General features: G+C 38.9%; 1 protein-coding gene across 2 annotated transcripts in view; it reads left to right on the top strand.

Annotated features, from left to right (window-relative positions):
• The window catches only part of DNAH9 (dynein axonemal heavy chain 9), a 212,906-nt gene that overhangs the window by 34,478 nt on the left and 160,736 nt on the right, over positions 1-17,692 (top strand). For both annotated transcript variants that reach the window (XM_088133503.1, XM_088133502.1), the window contains exons 18-29: positions 2,456-2,678; positions 3,502-3,668; positions 4,548-5,418; positions 5,972-6,102; positions 6,968-7,094; positions 8,414-8,566; positions 9,697-9,822; positions 12,017-12,256; positions 12,618-12,778; positions 13,428-13,584; positions 13,963-14,067; positions 15,527-15,684. In XM_088133503.1, coding sequence (XP_087989629.1) covers positions 2,456-2,678; positions 3,502-3,668; positions 4,548-5,418; positions 5,972-6,102; positions 6,968-7,094; positions 8,414-8,566; positions 9,697-9,822; positions 12,017-12,256; positions 12,618-12,778; positions 13,428-13,584; positions 13,963-14,067; positions 15,527-15,684 — 2,619 coding nt within the window. The remainder of the gene's footprint in view (positions 1-2,455; positions 2,679-3,501; positions 3,669-4,547; positions 5,419-5,971; positions 6,103-6,967; positions 7,095-8,413; positions 8,567-9,696; positions 9,823-12,016; positions 12,257-12,617; positions 12,779-13,427; positions 13,585-13,962; positions 14,068-15,526; positions 15,685-17,692) is intronic.

The following is a 17,692-nucleotide window of genomic DNA, read 5'->3' as shown; positions in this document are numbered from 1 at the left end:
AATATGTGCATTCCCACAAGATCCCTCAGTACTAGTCCTTTTATTTACCCCCTAGGTCTGTGAGTAGGCTTATGTGATTAATCAGCATTTGACCAACCACTCCCAGGCTGAAGACATGATTGGTGATTATCTGGTTATTCTCTGCCTACATCTCCAAAATTATATAAATGTGTTAGAGATATTTACAGAGATATTTTCAACTTATTTTAGGGGGCAAGGGGATATTTCATTCAGCCTCCTATTAAGTTTTCAAGGCACTCACCTTAGCCTTGTTAACAACAGAATGTACCTAACCTCTCAAGATACCATAGAAATCTGAGATGCAAGATAGATTTATTTTGGTTCCCAACATGTATTTCTATACAAACTTAAGATTTGTCCCTTCCATATGAATAAACCTATTTCCATAATTTGTACATAGATAAAATTAAAGTATAGTTTTAAAAATTCCTGAGCTGAAAGAGGCAGCATGTACCTGAAATAAAAACTACAAAGTAAATGTAACCCACAGCCCAAGATAGTCTTCCTCAGCCTGATGTCTGTTGTACATATTGGCTGGGAATTACAGAATTGGAAATCTGTCTAAAACTTTTGAAGGGCACCAAGTTGGAAAAGATAGTTCCAGGGCTGAATGAGTCTTGCCATTAGAATAGTCTTTCTAAAATGTGAATTAAATTCCTGTCTGTCTGAAATGAAAACAATGGCTTTTGATGCTCTGCTCTAGATGAAACATCTTTCCTTCTCTTATGGGCAAGTTAGATGAGTTAAGGCGTTTATCTTGATGTCCTCCTCCACACAAAATGAATTGGAGTGGAGATCAGTTCATCACGTGCAGTAAAATCCATCCCCATCTCGATGCCTTGTGCTTAGCTGCTTATTGTGTTCCACAGCCAGGTTAGCAAAAGAAAGCTGAAATTGAACACATTTGGAATAGGGTACCAAGATTGGGGAAATTACTTCAACTAGTCAACCTGGTTTACTTCTAGCATCTTAGTTGGGACATGGACAGTGATTTAAGACAAACAAGTTTTTCTCCTTTCTCTTTTCACATGCACTTTTAGGCATCCATCCCAGTTCAATATGTGAATAGGGGTGACTGCTCTGGCACATCTACTTTTCTCTTTAGATTTTTTGAATGTTGAAAACTGCCACCGTATCCTCCTTGGTTTTAGTCTCCTTTTCTCAAAACGAGGATAGACGTATTCAGTTTCTTCACCCTGTCTTTGTAGGATTTCTGTTTCCTAATCTGTGGTATCTGAACATCCTTGAGTTGCACCGCTCAAACAAAATAGGTTTTGATATATATCAGACCTGTAAATATGTGTGTGTCTATATCTCTGTGTGTGTGCACATGCAGGTACCTTACGTTGGTGTCAGACAACAAGCAACCTGGTATCCTTTGGACTGTTTTGGACTTCAGCTTTCTTCAAGATTGGGGGAGAATGAGCCCGAGGAATAATTCTTTTAGAAAAAAAATCTTATGCATTTGAATATCAAATATGTTTTCTGAAAATGGGATCTTCTTTCAGTTTCCTATGAGTAGAAGGCATGCATTTTGTCAAGCCAATTATTTACACTGTTTCTTCAGTACGAAAAAAGATCAAGCTACTCTGCTTTAAAGGATCTTAGATATGTGATAGATTGCCATTTTGTTTCTTTAGAATAGCAAAAGAACCATGATGCCCTTTTTTGTCCATGTTTAAAGAGAGAACTCCTGTGGTTTTCCAGCAGTGGGCATTCCATGGTGGGTTCCCTCTGAATGGGGAGGCAGGGGCTTCTCTTCACTAACCTGTTCAAAGGGCTCTTGAGCTAATTACCAAAAAATGAATAGGGTTGGTAGCAATCTCTCTAGAACTTTCAGTCATACCCAAACAGGTAACAAGATGGTGATTTGGGCTTCACTCAATCCACTGGGCAGGTAATCCTGGGCAAGTGTTCCTACGAGCAATAGCCACCCAAATACACCTTCTCTCTCTGCCCTTGTTGAAAGCAACCTAGAATCCAATAATTTCACACTTCTTTCAGTTACTCTGAGATCCAAGGACTAGGCCCCTTGACTGCATCCATTTCTTTCTCCATGCTTTCCCCATGGTTGCAATGAAAAACATAGAAAAAGTTTCACTTTCAAAAAGAGAAAAGATGCTCTGGACAACCTTCCTTGCCCATTTGTCCTAGCCTATGTTAGGCAACAGGGCTTTGGAAGTGACAGATCATTTGTCATGCCGTGGTCTTCCTCACCCCGCAAGACTTAGGATTGCTTTGCTGCTTTTTTTCTTTCATCCAGGTGATTTGCTGAGTAGGAGCCCTTATAATTTGTCAGCCAGGTTGGGTCCTCTTTTTGCTATAGTAATCATTTTCTCCAGTTATTTGCTTGAAGGATGATAGATTTTGTTATCACATTTATTGTTCTCAACATATTGTTTTTCTTTGATTGTTTCCTCTGCTCTGCCTTTAGTTTGTCTGACCTTGAGGAGTTTGTAAAGATTGCTGAGAAAGGTTTGAACAAAAAGTTGGAGAAAGGAGATTATGAAGGCTTGGTGGAAGTTATGGGTCATCTGATGGCTGTTAAGGATAGACAGTCCAGCACTGATGAGATGTTTGAGCCCTTGAAACAAACTATTGAATTATTGAAGAATTACGAGCAAGAATTGCCTGGGGATGTCTATAGACAACTGGAGGTGGGTGAAATCATAGATATCACTATGCAAATATGTGAACATAGCAAAAACTCACCAACTCATTTAAGGACACTATTCTCATCCAGTGAATGGTCATGGAATAACTGACCTTAACAATAATGAGGCAAAGGAGGTATAATCAGTGCCAGGATGAGAGATGACAATGAGTACTGTGTAAATCACTCTGAGTTTTCTGAAGGAAGAGTGGAGTAGACATCTCAATTTATGCAATATGCACATATTTGCATGCTTCATAATGATAAAATAGCCTGTCCCAAACTGGCGCTCTCAAGCTGAGTTAGGACTGCAGGTTTAAATTCTTAGCAAACGTTGCCAAAAGATGCTGTGGTCCTAATTTATCTGCATTACACAGTATTTCTACTGAAATGAGAAATATGGCTAGAAATGGGCTACAGATCCAGATTTTCAGCCTCTTAACTGCTTTTCTTCTGCTGAAATGGCAGTTTGAAGTAAATTTTTTAGGCATAATTATGATTTAAGAACATGCCAAATTTATTTTATTTAAAGACCTCTTCTTCACTAATTTAATAACATGTGTTAGAATCAGGATACAGAAGCATTAATTGTAGAGTAAAGAGGAAGACAGTGATGGGTACTGAAGACCATGGAAAAGTGTTCCCTTCTTCCTAATGGGGTACAAGATGTACACTTTCACTAATTTATAAAGCAAGGGAAACAATATTTATTGAGGAAAACATATAACTAGCAAGATATCTAAGCAGCATGGTCCCTCTATTAGAAACAAAATATATAATATGTTTCATCAGCCAACAACATGATTTTATTTATTTTTTGCTTCCAGGAACTGCCAGAAAAATGGAACAATGTGAAGAAGTTGGCCATAAATATGAAGCAGCAAGTGGCTCCCTTGCAGGCAAATGAAGTGGCCATACTTCGCAGGAAGTGCGCTCTGTTTGATGTGGAGCAGAATAAATTCAGAGAAAGATTCCACCAAGAGGCACCTTTCAGGTTAGGGCAGATCACAGCTCTGAAGTAGTGGAAGTCTTGTGGGTTTACTGAAGATGGCGTATATTTACCTTGTGACTAAGATAAAGAGATCAGGTCACCTGAATAAGGAAGGCCCATCTAATTAGCTTGTTCTTTATCCTGTTGTTGCAAGTCTTGTGCTCTCCGTGCCAGATAGCAAGGGAAGGTTAAAACAGTTACCTTTCTGTAATATCTTTCCATACTAGTCCTTAAAAAGTAGGCGTATAGAATCTTTTTGCTCCTGGCAGGGGTATTGCTGATGTCTTACCTTTTATTTACCATCCATGCTATGTTTGCAATACTGATGTGTTGGTCTTGGCCTTTTCCTTGCCTGATGTGAAATGCTTAAATGGTGTTGTCACCTCAGCTTGACCCTACTCTCTCCTGAAATTTCCTGGCCAGTTAATTGCTAGACAGCTACTACAAACTTCTCTTCTGGCCTCTTTCCTCTGAGTTTTGCTACGCAGCTCATCTTACTTCAGGGAGTGCAGAATTCTGAAAGAGATTCCATCACCCAGCCTGTAATTTTTATGGACAGCTTTCTGTAGTTGAAATTTAATATGTTTTGTTTCCAGTTGTCTTTTACTAGTGCCCACCTAGGGGCAAGGTTTATGGTTCTGAAATTGTTTTGTATGAGTACTCATGAAGGGTAGGGGCAGGTACAACACGTAAGTCAGAGGAAAGTGTGAGGTGGAAGGCAAATGTCAGTTGTTTATATTGCCTCTCTATGCAGTTGGACATACTGTGTTCTTTAATTTCTATTTAATTGCACACTAGTCATTCATGTTTAGCATGTCAGTGCATTTGTAAGAGAAAAAAATATGCAAACATGATTAAAGTAGGTTAAAACTTGCTTCCTAGATTTGATGCAACAAACCCTTATCAGATGCTAGATGCATCCCACGCGGAGCTACGGCAAATGGAACTTACCATGACCTCAATTTATAAATCAGCAGATTTATTTGAAGTGAGTGTTCCAGACTACAAGCAGCTCAAGCAGTGCCGAAAGGAAATATGCATTCTTAAAGAACTGTGGGATATGATCTCCCTAGTGATCTCTAGTACGAATGAATGGGAAACTACAAAATGGATTGATATTAATGTTGAAAATATGGAATTGGAGTGCAAAAAGTTTGCCAAAAGCATTCGGAACTTGGATAAAGAAATGAGAGCTTGGGATGCTTTTTCTGGGTTGGACAACAGGGTGAAAAACATCCTGACCTCTTTGAGGGCAGTGTCAGAACTGCAAAATCCTGCCATCCGAGAGAGACATTGGAACCAGTTGATGCAAGCCACAGGCGTGTTCTTCACAATGGACGCAGATACCACCCTGGCAGACTTGCTCAAACTCAACCTGCATAATTTTGAAGATGAAGTTCGGAGCATAGTTGACAAAGCCATGAAAGAAATGGGCATGGAGAAAGTTGTGAAAGAACTGAAAACAACCTGGGCTAGCATGGAGTTCCTCTATGAACCTCATCCCCGCACAAATGTCCCATTGTTGAAATCTGATGAAGAGCTCATTGAGACACTTGAAGACAACCAGGTCCAATTGCAGAACTTAATGACATCCAAATACATTGCTTTTTTCTTAGAGGAAGTGTCTTTCTGGCAGAGGAAGCTGTCTACAGCAGACTCGGTCATTTCCATCTGGTTTGAAGTTCAACGGAGCTGGTCTCATCTAGAAAGCATATTCATTGGGTCAGAAGATATCCGGGCGCAACTTCCTGAGGTAAAACCATCATTTCCTTTTCATGGGAAATGCTATGCAGCTTCCAGAGAGCAATTATTAGAAACCTGGAGTAGTAGTGCTAATACACCTGGACAGCTCCAAATTGAGGAAGGTTATTCAATTCCCAGGATTACAATTCTTTAGGGAAAACCATGACACTGAAAGCAATGTAAGTGGTTTTAAATATTTAATGTAGACAGTTCTGCTGGATAAGATGATAGAAGTAAAGGATGCAAATATACCATGATGAAAAGTCGTCTGAGCTCTGCAGAAATAGCACTTGCAAATGAAAAATGGCTGATGCACAGACTTTGCTAAATAAATGGTCATTGCTTATCTTGTAATTTCCAGATTGGTATTTATGGTATTTTCTGTAGCTATACGTCTGAGGATGCTGGGTTATGTCTGGAGAGGGATTCCTCCAGTCTTGGTTTGCATCCTTTTGCATTTTTGGGGTAAGGCACTGCTCAAGAGATTTGGATGTGGAATAATAAAAAACACTTTTGAGAGAGAAATGCCAGAAATCAGTAAGATCATGTCTTGTCATTTATAGGACTCCAAACGTTTTGAGGGAATTGATGCTGACTTTAAAGAACTGGCCTATGATGCTGAAAAAACCCCAAATGTAATAGAGGCAACTGAGAAGCCACATCTATATGAGCAACTAGAAAATATTCAAAACAGGTGGGTTAAGACACACATACCTGGATTGTGTGGATCCCTGTGACCTTACTTACAGTTTCCTTTTCTGGGTTGTATTATTAAATCTGGCCTGAAGATAATTTGTCAGTCAGTTGAAGTGTTCTTTTTATAATGTGCAGAGCTAAGCAAACATTACATTCTTCAGCTGCAAACAGATGGATAACCTGTGGCTGTATGTGGACTCTTGAATGGATGAGCATCCCAGAGCTTCTCCCAAGCTTGCCACAAATTTGTAGAGGGGAATATTTGTTTGTTTGTTAGATCTGAAATCACACCTTTTTGTTCAGGAGCTCAAGGCAGTGTTCCCTCCTCCTGTTTTTCCCACAACCACCCTGTGAGGAAGATTGGGCTAAGGGAGAGTGACAGGCCCAGTGAGTCTCTGTGGCTGAGGATGGATTTGAACCTGGGTCTACCAGCTCTTAATCCAACACCCTAACCTCTCTGCTTGCCTGTTACTCTCTATACATGAAGAATAATCCCTTTAACCATAATTAATTAATTAACTGATTTTCAACTTAAATTACATTAGATGTAGTTGTTGTCTTGGCTTCCCTCTTTCTTTGTCCAAGTTTGGCTTTTGCACGTACTTTCCCCAATGCAAACAAACCATTCAAAGGTAGTTCCTGACTTGGGAAGAGTAGTGGAGCCTTGTTTTTTAGAAATGAAATGTACTATCACAAATGCAACGTGTGTGCATAAAAACATTCTTTCAGTAATGTGAGTGTATCCACAGCCTAGGAAGAGGGTGCTGTTGGGAAAGTGTGTGTCCGTATGTCGGGTTTACTTAGACTGCTCTGTTTGCCTTTTTCTCCATACCCTTATGCTGTTTTATGCTTGATTTTGTCAGATTGTCTTTGTGTGAAAAAGCTTTGGCTGAATATTTGGACACCAAACGACTGGCCTTTCCCAGGTTTTACTTTATTTCCTCTGCGGATTTACTGGATATTCTTTCCAATGGCACCAATCCACAGCTGGTAAGACACCTCCATTTCTTTTCCAGTTATAAATATGGCATTTTGGAGAATGTGCTAAATCCAGCTCCTCTGCACTTGCTGTAAAAAGAAGAGCCTGCTCTTTCATTTCTGCAACATTGTCCATAAATCTTTCCTTTCAAGGAAGGTCGGATCTTTGAATCCCCACTAGATGGCAGCCTGTACATCTACTACTTCTCTTTTCCTAAAACGCCACTAAGTCAGCATGGGTTTGTAGCAAGAGAGAGCCAAGTGTCTGGACATTTGCAGGTGAAGAATGGGTGTGCCAAACAAATTCCAGAACCCCAGCTCTTCTGAATTCCTCTCTTCCCCAAGTTTTTGCTGTATCTTTTGTACTATGCCTGACTTTTCCAGATAAATATAGAGACTGAGAAAGTTTGTTAAGAGATGTGGGAAAAGATTGGTAGAGAAAGAATAGGATGGAAAATGAATTGGAGCTATTTTATTTAAGCATTCATATCCACCAATGTCAGAAGTGCTTACCTAGTGATACCCAGAGGGCAATAGCTTCTTTATTAGGCAGACGTGGCCTTATGGACCTAACTACTTTTGCACACCTAAAAGTAAAGGGGAGGAGAAGGAAGGAAGGGAGGATGCTTTTCAGCTACGCCTTGAATTCATCAGAGCTTTTTCATCTGATCCAAGCCTAAAATGCACCAGAAGAAGAGAGAAACTCAGTGAAGAATAGCACCTTAAAATGCTCTCTGGTAGAAGAAGGAGCACTTTGAAGTCTGCCTGTTACTCCTATTTAAAGAGATTTGTTGTAAAATCAAAATAAATGTCATGCAGGATCAAATATGGATAAACCTGTGGGTTTTCCATTGTTGTCTTGAAGTTCTGTCTACTGATTCTAGGAGAGGATTAAACATACAATGATTTTATCTTAGTGGACCCTATAGTAAAGTAGCAATGCTTTAAGGCATTAAAAGATTTAGTTGATGGCAAGTACTGTATGTTTATTTGCATCTTATCATATGGAGAGAGAGATGCTTTCTACATAAATGCAAGTTTATTTTAAGATTACAGAGAGTTGGTTCTATAAGCTGCTAAGTACCAATTATAGTTGTTGGGCATTCTTCAAAATTTAAATCTCTGAAAAAAGGAAAATTGCTTAAGAAAATGGGCAGTAGCTGTAAGTTGTCTTTCTCTTTGATTCAAAGTCTGATAACAATAGTCTTAGTTGATATACTAACAGGAGATGAGAGTGGATATCTCTTTATCAGTAGGTAAGTTCAGTGTTAAGGGAACTTGGTAAGTGGGTAAGTTCAAATATGAGCAATCTGTCCTAATTCATTTTGCAGGTTCAGCGCCATCTTTCAAAACTTTTTGACAATATGGCCAAAATGAAATTTGATGTGGATTCTGAGCAAAATCAAACCAAGCTGGGTTTAGGGATGTACAGTAAAGAGGAGGAATACGTTGATTTTAGTGAGCCATGTGATTGCAGTGGGCAGGTAAGTGAACGTCAAGCAACAAACTGCTTCCGGGAGTGAGAGGAATAGGTTCCAGAAAGCCACCTGTGGCAACTATTCCAGCAGCCTGGAAAGCAGAGAGAAAGAAAGGAAGTTGTGCAGAGTGACCCGCTTCCTTTGTTGTCATGTATGGCAGCCATTCCAATATGCTATCTGAGCTGGTCATGATGAGAAGTGTGTCTTTATCACTGGGGCTGTGCTTTCCTTCCCCATTCATACTTTTATGTATCATAGCTTTTAGACTGTAGATCTGAAAGCTGAGGCCAATATTTTATAAAACACATTTGGGGGCAGCGCAGGGCGGGGGTAAAGCAAATTTTAAAATTCTTTAAATAGGTATTTGTTAAAAATTGGCATTGGAAGCAACAATCATCCAGGCAACTTAAACAATATACCAATGGTTACTTCAGAGTAAACTTTATTTTTAATGGATTGTGGGCAGCTTAGAGATGTTCGGTTTCAGTGCTTGACTTGGGATCAAAAAGCAACAGGAGGCTTCTACAGTGATTTCCACCTAGTGCATATATGGTGCTGAGAATAACATAGGATGATCTTTTCCATAAGATGTGGTGGAGTATGACCAATTATGAGGTTTTATATTCTGTATTAGTTCTATAGAAAATGCTGATCAAGTAGAGGTGCATAATCTATGGCCCACAAAAGTCATGGAAATGGACACTAGAGACCTCTAAAAGTTGCTACTACATTATAATACCATATGCAATGAGAGGTGATATTAAATACACGGCTGGAGCATAATTATATTAACAATACTTAATTTTAATGAAATGGAAGTGAAATGAAATCTGATTTTTGTTCTGACCTCGTTTGGAGTATGGCCTCTGGGAAAGATGAATTATAGCTCTCAGCTGGGAAACAGTTACACAACCCTGCTACCAAAAATAAAAAAAGTACACATATACTACTTCACAGCTACCTTTTCTCACCCCTACAAAGATTAGGGTATATGGAGTTTGGCAGCAAGTGGGCCAATTCCAGGTGGTGCAGCCATCAGGATCTGTTCCAGTGATATCGTCCAGCAACATTCTTTGGTATTTCCAGAGAAGGATTAGTCATAGATGGCCAGTGACTAACTTCTCTTTCTTCTGTAGGTGGAGTGCTGGCTGAACCGTGTGTTGGACCACATGCGGGCCACTGTGAGGTATGAGATGACAGAGGCTGTAGTGGCTTATGAGGAAAAGGCAAGGGAACAGTGGCTGTTTGACTATCCTGCCCAGGTATTGCTTTACTGCTGCTTCTGTGGAAAAATATACTGTACGTAGAATCTTTTTGGAGAAAATGATGTTTACTCCAATTTTCCCCAAGCAAACCACCTCCAGTCCTGATAAACTGGATTGCAACTTTTGGATTTCCCTGCCAGCTGCTGGCCATGCTGGACTGGAAATGCCAGCCGCTATATTCCAACATATCTGGAAGACAACTGATGGAATAGACAGATATGTTCTCTAATATTGAGCATTTGTCAGCTCTGCTACATATGGTCAGTCTATCAATCATGGTTTAAAGTAGTGATAGCTTTTGTTTGCAGATCTTGAGTCTCTTTCATCTAGCTCTCAGAACCCCCCTGGGACCATCATTGCTGAAAACTGGTGACATGTTGGGTTGCAAAATAGATAAAGGCTGTAATACAAATCTAAAATAAATATTTCAATGTTAAAAAGTAAAGCAACCTCCTGAATTTCCTCCCATCTATCCCCAGATCCCCAGCTTAGCCTACATAAGTGATGTAGCCCAACCTTATCCCTCATCCCCTCCAGATATTGAGGGCAGAAGAGATGTAACCCGACCTTATGACATTTATCCCCTCCAGATGTTGAGGGCAGGCCTGAACAAAAGGTTGTCCATCCCTTCTCTAAAGTTCAGTGAGGTTGTTGGTTAAGAGAGGGTACTTATTTATCTTTGCTACTGACCTTTATGTGACTAACTTTACACATTGCACTAAGCCATGACTTTTTAACTGTAACACTTTGAGCCAAAAGCAAACAAGCATGTCATGGTTTATCACAATATATGAACCCAACTGGTATCTTGCTTGACCCTGGTTTATGTGCTGGAGTTCAGAGATTAAGAACAACTCAAAGGGTCATTGTCAAGGGCTGTGCTGTGAAAATAATGGGAAATGAAGTTTCTATAACATGACCAGCAGCCTTGCTTTTGTGTTAAGCCAGTAGGGACGAAAGTCAGTGCCAAATCCTGGAAAAAATGAAGGCCAACAGTAAAAGTTTAACTGTTAAATGTTTAACCTTTTTTGCTCCCTCTATAAACACTGTTTCCACTTTAATAGCTCTTGAGCCAGATCAGTGCTATAAGAATCAGGCTGCCAATGACTAAAGATTATCAAATGGTTTTACAGCTCAGAAGTTTTTGCTTTGCTTTAAAAAGAAAAGAAAAGCCATTTCCTCCAAGCATCTAATAAATAAGGGGCTCGGGGAAAATGGTTTTCTTTTTATAATATATTGAGCAAAGGTTGCTTTTCTAGTCTAAACTTGATTTAGATACCAGACACTGAACAAAAGTCTGGTTGATTTATTTTTCATTTTTTAGAGAAATACTCTAGATGTTTCAGAGCTTTTCCATGGCTCTGTGCATAACTCTGTAATGCAAGCCTTTCTATCTGTTCTTGTTTAAAAATAATTATACCCTCCTAATGGTTTACTTCACACTTATTAACATCCCGCTTCTATCCTTTCACATTTAAGGACATTAAGCTCTATATTTCATGCTTCTTATGGGCTTTTTTACTGGCTTCTCATAGATTACCTGAAGCAGGTGATGGCAAGAAATACCTTTAAGATCAGAAATATTTAATCACAGCTTTTATGTTATGCCTTGACTATTTGGCCTTTATGTGACTGTAATCCTGGGCTGTCATGGTCTTTGACTTGATTTTCTTCCTTCCATAGATTTTTTTATTTGATGAGTTGCCATCTCCTGTTAACATTTCCCATTAAGTTAGGAAAGCAGTTATTATAGGAAAGGAGATAGAAATGGCTAACAACAAATATATGTGCCCTAACATGAATCAGAGATTTTCCTAAATTATGCTTATTCAGCTATAACATCTTCCCATTCACACAGCAGTAAGTGAGCAAAACGCTCTTATCAGCTGATAGATTCCACGTCGTTTTTTTGGAGAACTGACCATGAGTAGTAACTTGCAGGCATCTATAGACATTCCTTTTAATTATATTTTTTGCTTCCTGATAGATTTCCCATGTGTTTCACATAAATGTTATTCTGTAAATGGAAACACACGTGCATATGCATACAATCAGGTTGGTCCAGTAACCCTATTCCACCGCCATTCCTAGTGAGATGGGCAGTGATCACATCTGAAATATAAACAAACAAACCAACCCATCAGTTACTGCTGACTTTGTGAGGGAAGTTGGGTTGCTTTTCTTTTTCAAGGTGGCACTGACCTGTACACAGATTTGGTGGACAACAGAGGTTGGGATTGCCTTTGCCAGGCTGGAAGAAGGCTATGAGAATGCCATGAAGGATTGTTATAAGAAAGAAGTGACACAGCTCAACACCCTTATCACAATGCTCATTGGACAACTCTCTAAGGGTGACAGACAGAAGATCATGACCATCTGCACCATTGATGTGCATGCTCGAGATGTGGTGGCAAAGATGATTGCCCAAAAGGTTTGTCCTGCAACATGAGCAGCAGTACCACTTTTACCAATTATTTATCTTGGGATAACTGTGCAAAGGTTGGGCTGTGCCAAGGAAAATGAGAAATTAGTAAAGTAGCAATGGGATTACGTTCAAGGGCTATTGTCACGGCTCTGGATCCTAAATACCTTGTAACTTGAGGTTTTAGGGTCTGTTTCTCTCAGTTAAAAAATCAGAAAAAAATGACTACTCTAGAAGAACTTGTGTAATTTCAAAGTGACATGGGAATAGAAGACTACTGAACAATATTATTAATTACATCTGAGTTTAGGCTGAATCTTTTGTCTTTGTTTTATATTATACTTTTTTTTTTTTTTTTTTGCTCTTAAAGGTGGACAATGCACAGGTCTTTCTTTGGCTATCACAACTCCGACACAGGTGGGCAGAAGAAGAGAAGCGTTGCTATGCAAATATTTGCGATGCCCAGTTCCTGTATTCTTATGAATACCTTGGGAACACATCACGCCTGGTTATCACTCCTCTAACAGACAGGTAGGAGTCTAGAAAATTTAATTGGAGAAAAAACATCACTCATAATATGCAATGAAGCTTGGATGATCGTTGCAGAATATTTTGGTATGTGTGTGTTGTTCTTGTTTTTGCAAAAACATGCTGTTTCCAATAGGCAATTACGTTTACAGGTCTTCATTAGGAGGGATTCAATTCAGATCCAGCTGCTGTCTTTCTCAAATACATTTCCTACTGTTAGACCTGGAAGAAGAACCACTGCAGGAGAATATGGAGCAGATGTTAGGATTTTATGTCACAGTGCAATGCCTTAAATAAGTTGCCTGCGAAATTTTCACACATGAAACAAATGGCACTGCTTCAAGAAGGCCTCTTCTATAATTATCTGTATGCTTCACAGTATTTCAGAATTTGCCTACTTCATTCAGCTCACTTTGTTTCTGAATGGTTACAAATGATGTAGACTCATTTGCTTGATGTTACTCCAGCACTGTAATCCACTCATGTTCATCTCCTCTTTACAAATTTTCCACAGAGTCTACTTTATTTCTACCTAAAATTATATAGAAGTCATTGGTAGACTGTCAGTGAAAATTGGATTAGCTGAGAGTATGCAACCAACTTTATTCTTTTCTGTTTTCTATTCCTCCCTCTTTGTACATCCTCTTTGTAGATGCTATATCACTCTCACACAATCATTGCACCTAACGATGAGTGGGGCACCTGCAGGGCCAGCTGGTACTGGGAAGACTGAGACCACCAAAGACCTGGGCCGAGCTCTTGGCATCATGGTGTATGTGTTCAATTGTTCAGAGCAAATGGACTATAAGGTAATGTCTGAGAAATGAATGTGAAACTAGGCAAAGACAAAGAGGGTGACTTCTCTAAAGGCTGTTACAAAAAAGATCTGATTCTTCAATTGTGTCCATATAGAGAAGTTAATACTTCTTTTCAACTGGTAACTCCCTGCTATGTGGAGGGGACCAGAAAACATCCTTAATAGAAGTATGCCTCATATGTAATAAAAATGTACACTTGAGAAACACATGATTCATATTTTTCAATGCAGCTTCTATCTTTAGTTCCATCCCTGTGTAATCAGTGTCTAGAGAACGCCCTAAATTGTTTAGAAGTTGGAAATAGATTACATGCTGTTCACTAAACAGATTCTGTGGGTAATTTCACTACCATCTCTCTCTCTCTTGCAGTCTTGTGGGAACATTTATAAAGGTCTTTCCCAGACGGGGGCTTGGGGCTGTTTCGATGAGTTTAACCGAATCTCTGTTGAGGTTCTCTCAGTTGTGGCTGTACAGGTAGGTAAAAAACGTATCCTAAGTGTAATAAAAAAGAATAGGGGAGCAGGACTATGGCTGGACTTTGGTCCAGTGGAGTATCCCATTTGACCATGTTGACTACCAACCTGGGTATAGTGTCAGTGTAGGGTTTTTTAAATGATTCATTCTTTCCCTACAGCAGGGAGCTGCTTTTTTGGGTTAATACTCATGTCATCCTCTATGTGAGGTTTCTTAGTTGTTCTTCTGTATTTCATCCCTGGTAGAAGCCAGTATTGGAATTTGCTTTTGTTTGCCCTAAGGAAGTGGTCACATGCTTTCAAATATTTCTGCTCTGTGCTGTGGTTATACAGTAGGTGCCAAGCATCCTTTAATTGTTTTTTATACTAAAAGTAGAGAAGATTAGATGAAGGTCAGTCCATTCCATTTATTAGTCTGTTCTTGGGAACTGATTTCTGGATTGCTGAATTTTCCTATGGATTTTTAATTAAATGTCTGTAGAAAAATTACCAGATCTGGAGGATGAGAACAGCAATTGTACTTATTTCCTGAAATGTGTGAAATGCCCAAGATAGTTCTTCCACATTTTTTTTATCCTTTGAAATAAAGCTCATAGCTCAAGATGTAAGGAGTTATAGAACTGTATAATTTGTGGCCAGAAATCTACCCCGAGTTTCCCCTTAATCGTTAATGAATAGAAACTTTATGTAATTATCACTATTAAGCAGCTTGACATAAAAGTGCCTATAATAATCTTGATAATATATAGCTAGCATTTTTTGAATTAGGGGTGTCTTCTCAGAGTTATAATTAGAATTAATTTTCCTGAAAGACACATGTCTTTGTATTTTTCATCCTAGTAACTGTTAAATTGTGAGTACGGTTTTGTGGGACAGTAGGTAATATTAAGGGTGAAATAACTTTGTAAAAATATGCAAATGTGATCTGATTTTAGAATGTTATTGCTTCCATATAGTTTATTCTTCTTATTCAGCACTTGATTAAAAATGCTTAGAAATGAAAAGAGCTGTCTTTTTGTTAAGGCTTTAATAACAGGAGGTATTCAGGAGATACTGTCTCTAAAATAAATCCTTTGCTACAAGATACGTTAAGGTTTAGGCTTTGAATAGTTTAAGAAAACTATTATTTTAGTTTATATCTGTTATGTTTGATGTTATGCTTTAATGATAGATATATCAATAAAAATGAAAAAAGGATTCAAGAATTCCTCTACTACAATTATTCTTAATGCAATATTCAAGCTGCAGCCTATCAAGTGATTTTAAATGCAACATTTGTTTAAGTTCTTGTCTCCTTTTGGCAGGTAACAGCCAGCTAATGTCTGTCCCAGCGTTAGCCTATAAGGAGGTAGCCCAATCAAGTAAAATCTATAGCACCATTATTTCCCTTTTTGTAAGATATGGATATGTTTTGTTAAATCTGCTAAGCTTGTTAACAAACCATCTTCTCTTACTGTCAGGTGAAAAGCATACAGGATGCTATAAGAGACAAAAAACAGAATTTTAATTTCCTTGGAGAAGACATTCAGTTGGTTCCTTCTGTTGGTATATTCATTACTATGAATCCTGGCTATGCAGGACGTACGGAGCTGCCAGAGAATTTGAAGGCTCTTTTTAGGTAAGGCAGTGATCTAATTTTTCTTACATTTTATGAAATTTGTGGTTGTGGTTTATTAAAAGTATCTACCTCATTCCTCACAGCAACAGTTGGAAGAACTTAGTTTAGTGTAGCTTAGTGTGGTTTAGTTTAATTGTTTTAATGGACAAAGACCAAAAACAAATGTACCAGAAAACAGCAAAACACATTATAAATAGCCAAAATGCTTGCAGAAAATGTTTTAAGGTTTCCAGAATTGCTAAACAATTGAGCGTGTAATAGTGATGGCAATAGCCATAAATTTAGTGTTCTTCTGGAACTATTGAGTGACCTGTCAGCTAAAAGGAGGGTATTGTCTCCTCAGAGTTAGTGTGAGTGGAAATGTTATTGCACTGAATTGCCACATGATATAGAAGGGGCAGTGTGGAAGCACAGGAGAAATTGTTTTTTCCAGCAAGTAGGAGAGATTCCGTCCTATACAGGGTTGTGTTAAATCTTCTCTCTAGCAGCAAAAATGGCAATACATTCTACCAGGCGAGAGGGAAGGATGAACAAAGGATAGGCAGAGAATATTTGCTAGTTATTTAAGCATGGGAGAATGGCATCTGAAGCAAATCTACTTTGTACAATTTTGGAGTTTTGCTTAGGTTGTGCTGGTTTGAGTTATTTGATGATTAACTGGTCTTACAGATCAAATCAAATCAAATATATGAGGGTTCCAATCCTGACCAAGGTCTGTCAGGTTAAAGCAAAGTTAGATAGCGGATTGATAACAACTGCACCCAAATGACACTCTTACATTGTCCTGCTTTGGCTTGAAGGGAAGTGGAATCCCCAGGCTCCTTCTTTGGCTTGTGCTATACAAAACCTTTATAAATAACTGAAAAGCTGGAATGGAAAGAATACTTGCTAAATTTGCAGGTAACACAGAGATTAAAGACAAAATCAGAGTTCAAAAATATCTCAATGGGCTTGAACATTGTGTCATAGCCAACAGGATGATGTTCACTGGCAACAATTGTAAAATCCTGCATCTATTAAAAAAATAAAATGCATAGGTACAGATTTGGGGAGTCTTGCCTTGGAAACAATGCATGTGAGAATGATACAGGAAGTAAGCTGAATGTGAGTGTAAGTAAGTAAGCAGTGTGATTTAGCAGGTAGAAAAGCTAGTTCAGTCCTGGACTTGCATTAACAGAAACATTGCATCCAGAATATGAAAGACAGTCATTATATTGTACCCAGTGCTACTTAGACTGAAATTGAAGCAGGTGCATCATTGCCAGCCATACCTGGTCAGCAACCTTCAGAGGTCGTCCTACTTTTTGGTTGGGGAAGCCCATAAAATGCTTATAGTGCTCCTTGGCCACCTGCAGCTGTTCATGGAGAACGTGATGGATGTCTGCGGTTCAAACAGCAATGAGGCAATGACTGCAAATGAAGATAGGAAACCAGGTCCAACTCCCTGGTCCTTTTCATCAAACTGATCAAACTGGAACCATCTTCAGGCCACCCCAGAGGTCCTAGATGCTGTCACCTCCAACAGTCACCGCAAACTGCTTCCCCCAGGGTCCAGTGATACACACAGCATCCAGAAATTCTCTACACATTCCTCAGCCATTTGCAATAGATGCATATCTTCTACAATAAACTTCCAAAACAAACTTCTGTGGCCCAGCATTGGCATACAGCCCCCTCTAACACCATTGCAAACAAAAAAGATGACCTATAAGTTTCCTTTCAACTTTCTCCAATAGTTTTATGTGGTTAGCCAGCTTCTATTTTACAAAGCTGAAACTGAGATACAGTAACATGCTGGTTTAACACTTAGTGTATCCATAGTTGCGCTGGAAGACAAATCTAAATCTCCCAAATTGTGACTTTCATTATTGACCACAGCATTCATTCCCTCCTTCCCTCCCTCCCTTATCATAGCTATGTATGTTCAACCTTGGCAAAGACAAGAGAAGCAAGTCCAGTATACTGTTTTGCCAGTTTTTTTTTTTTTTTAAACTAATGAATAAGAGTA

This window comes from Python bivittatus, unplaced genomic scaffold (assembly GCF_059951505.1).
Source record: "Python bivittatus isolate LINGU-HERP-01145 unplaced genomic scaffold, Pbiv_v1 ctg000080_np1212, whole genome shotgun sequence".
Taxonomy (NCBI): Eukaryota; Metazoa; Chordata; class Lepidosauria; order Squamata; family Pythonidae; genus Python; species Python bivittatus.
Note: the sequence above shows the minus strand (reverse complement) of the source record. Positions and strands in the feature narration are given on the sequence as shown.